This window comes from Etheostoma cragini, chromosome 19, assembly GCF_013103735.1.
Source record: "Etheostoma cragini isolate CJK2018 chromosome 19, CSU_Ecrag_1.0, whole genome shotgun sequence".
In the NCBI taxonomy this organism is placed as follows: domain Eukaryota; kingdom Metazoa; phylum Chordata; class Actinopteri; order Perciformes; family Percidae; genus Etheostoma; species Etheostoma cragini.
The window spans coordinates 419,118-420,182 of record NC_048425.1 but is presented as its reverse complement, the minus strand read 5'-3'; the positions used below and the strand labels follow the sequence as shown (position 1 = coordinate 420,182).

The window sequence follows — 1,065 nt, the reverse complement described above, 5'->3', positions numbered from 1 at the left end:
CCCACACACAGACAGACACTCACACACACACACACACACACACACACACGCACACACTCACATAGACAGACACCCACACACACACACAGACACACACACATACACACCCTCTCTCACGCACACACACACGCAGACTCACACACCCTCTCTCACACAAACACACAAACACACACCCACGTTGTCCCGTGAGTGATGTTTTGGGTGGTGTTGTGTTCTCAGACTCTCTTTGGCCCAGAATGGCGTCGCCACGCCGTCCTGGTTCTCAGCCACGCAGACCGCCTGGAGGAGGCGGGTCTTCACACGTCCGTCTACCTCACGCAGACCCCTGATTGGCTGAGAGCTCTGGCCCAAGGGGTGGACGGAGGAGTCACGTTCCTGGACAACAGCCGGGGTTGGCCGTCGGTCAGAGGGGGGTCTCTGAGAGACCGCCTGCTCCGCCTCTCGGCCAGGAACCATCACAGACCCCTGACGCTCCGGACGGGAACTACACACTGACTACACACTGACTACACACTGACTACACACTACACAATACAGGAAAGAAGCTGCTGCGCCCGGGTGGGATCAGTGGTACAGCAGGCGCACATATACCTAGAGTTTGTGCCTCAACGCAGAGGTTGTTGAACGTTGAAAAACTTCAAAAAAAGTGACAAAAAACGTCCGAAAAAGATGCTTCTGATGTTTTTTCATCACTTTTTGCTGATTTCTTTCTGTATTTTCTGCATCTTTTCCCAACATTTGTCACTTTTTGCTCTTTTTTTTCCACACTTCTGCCAGTTGTTGAAGAATAATATCTGCAAAATAAAAGGAAAATAAAATATATACCGTGCATAACACAACGTATACTTCATCTTTTGGCTCTTTTTCAGGTGGTGCAGACGTAGGGTGCAGGAGGATGGTGCAGGCGGAGGTTGCAAGCGGGTGGTGCAGGTGGAGGGTGCAGGCGTAGGTTGCAGGCGGGTGGTGCAGGTGGAGGGTGAAGGTGGAGGTTGCAGATGGGTGGTGCAGTCGGAGGTTGCAGGCGGGTGGTGCAGGTGGAGGGTGCAGGTGGAGGTTGCAAATGGG

The 1,065-nt window shown here is 53.0% G+C and overlaps 1 protein-coding gene across 1 annotated transcript in view; it reads left to right on the top strand.

Moving 5' to 3' along the window:
* The first annotated feature begins 669 nt into the window (after positions 1-669).
* LOC117935155 (zinc finger protein 2-like) overlaps positions 670-1,065 on the top strand; it is a 27,595-nt gene continuing 27,199 nt past the window's right edge. Inside the window, exons 1-2 of the mRNA XM_034857295.1 lie at positions 670-680; positions 870-1,021. Coding sequence (XP_034713186.1) covers positions 670-680; positions 870-1,021 — 163 coding nt within the window. The remainder of the gene's footprint in view (positions 681-869; positions 1,022-1,065) is intronic.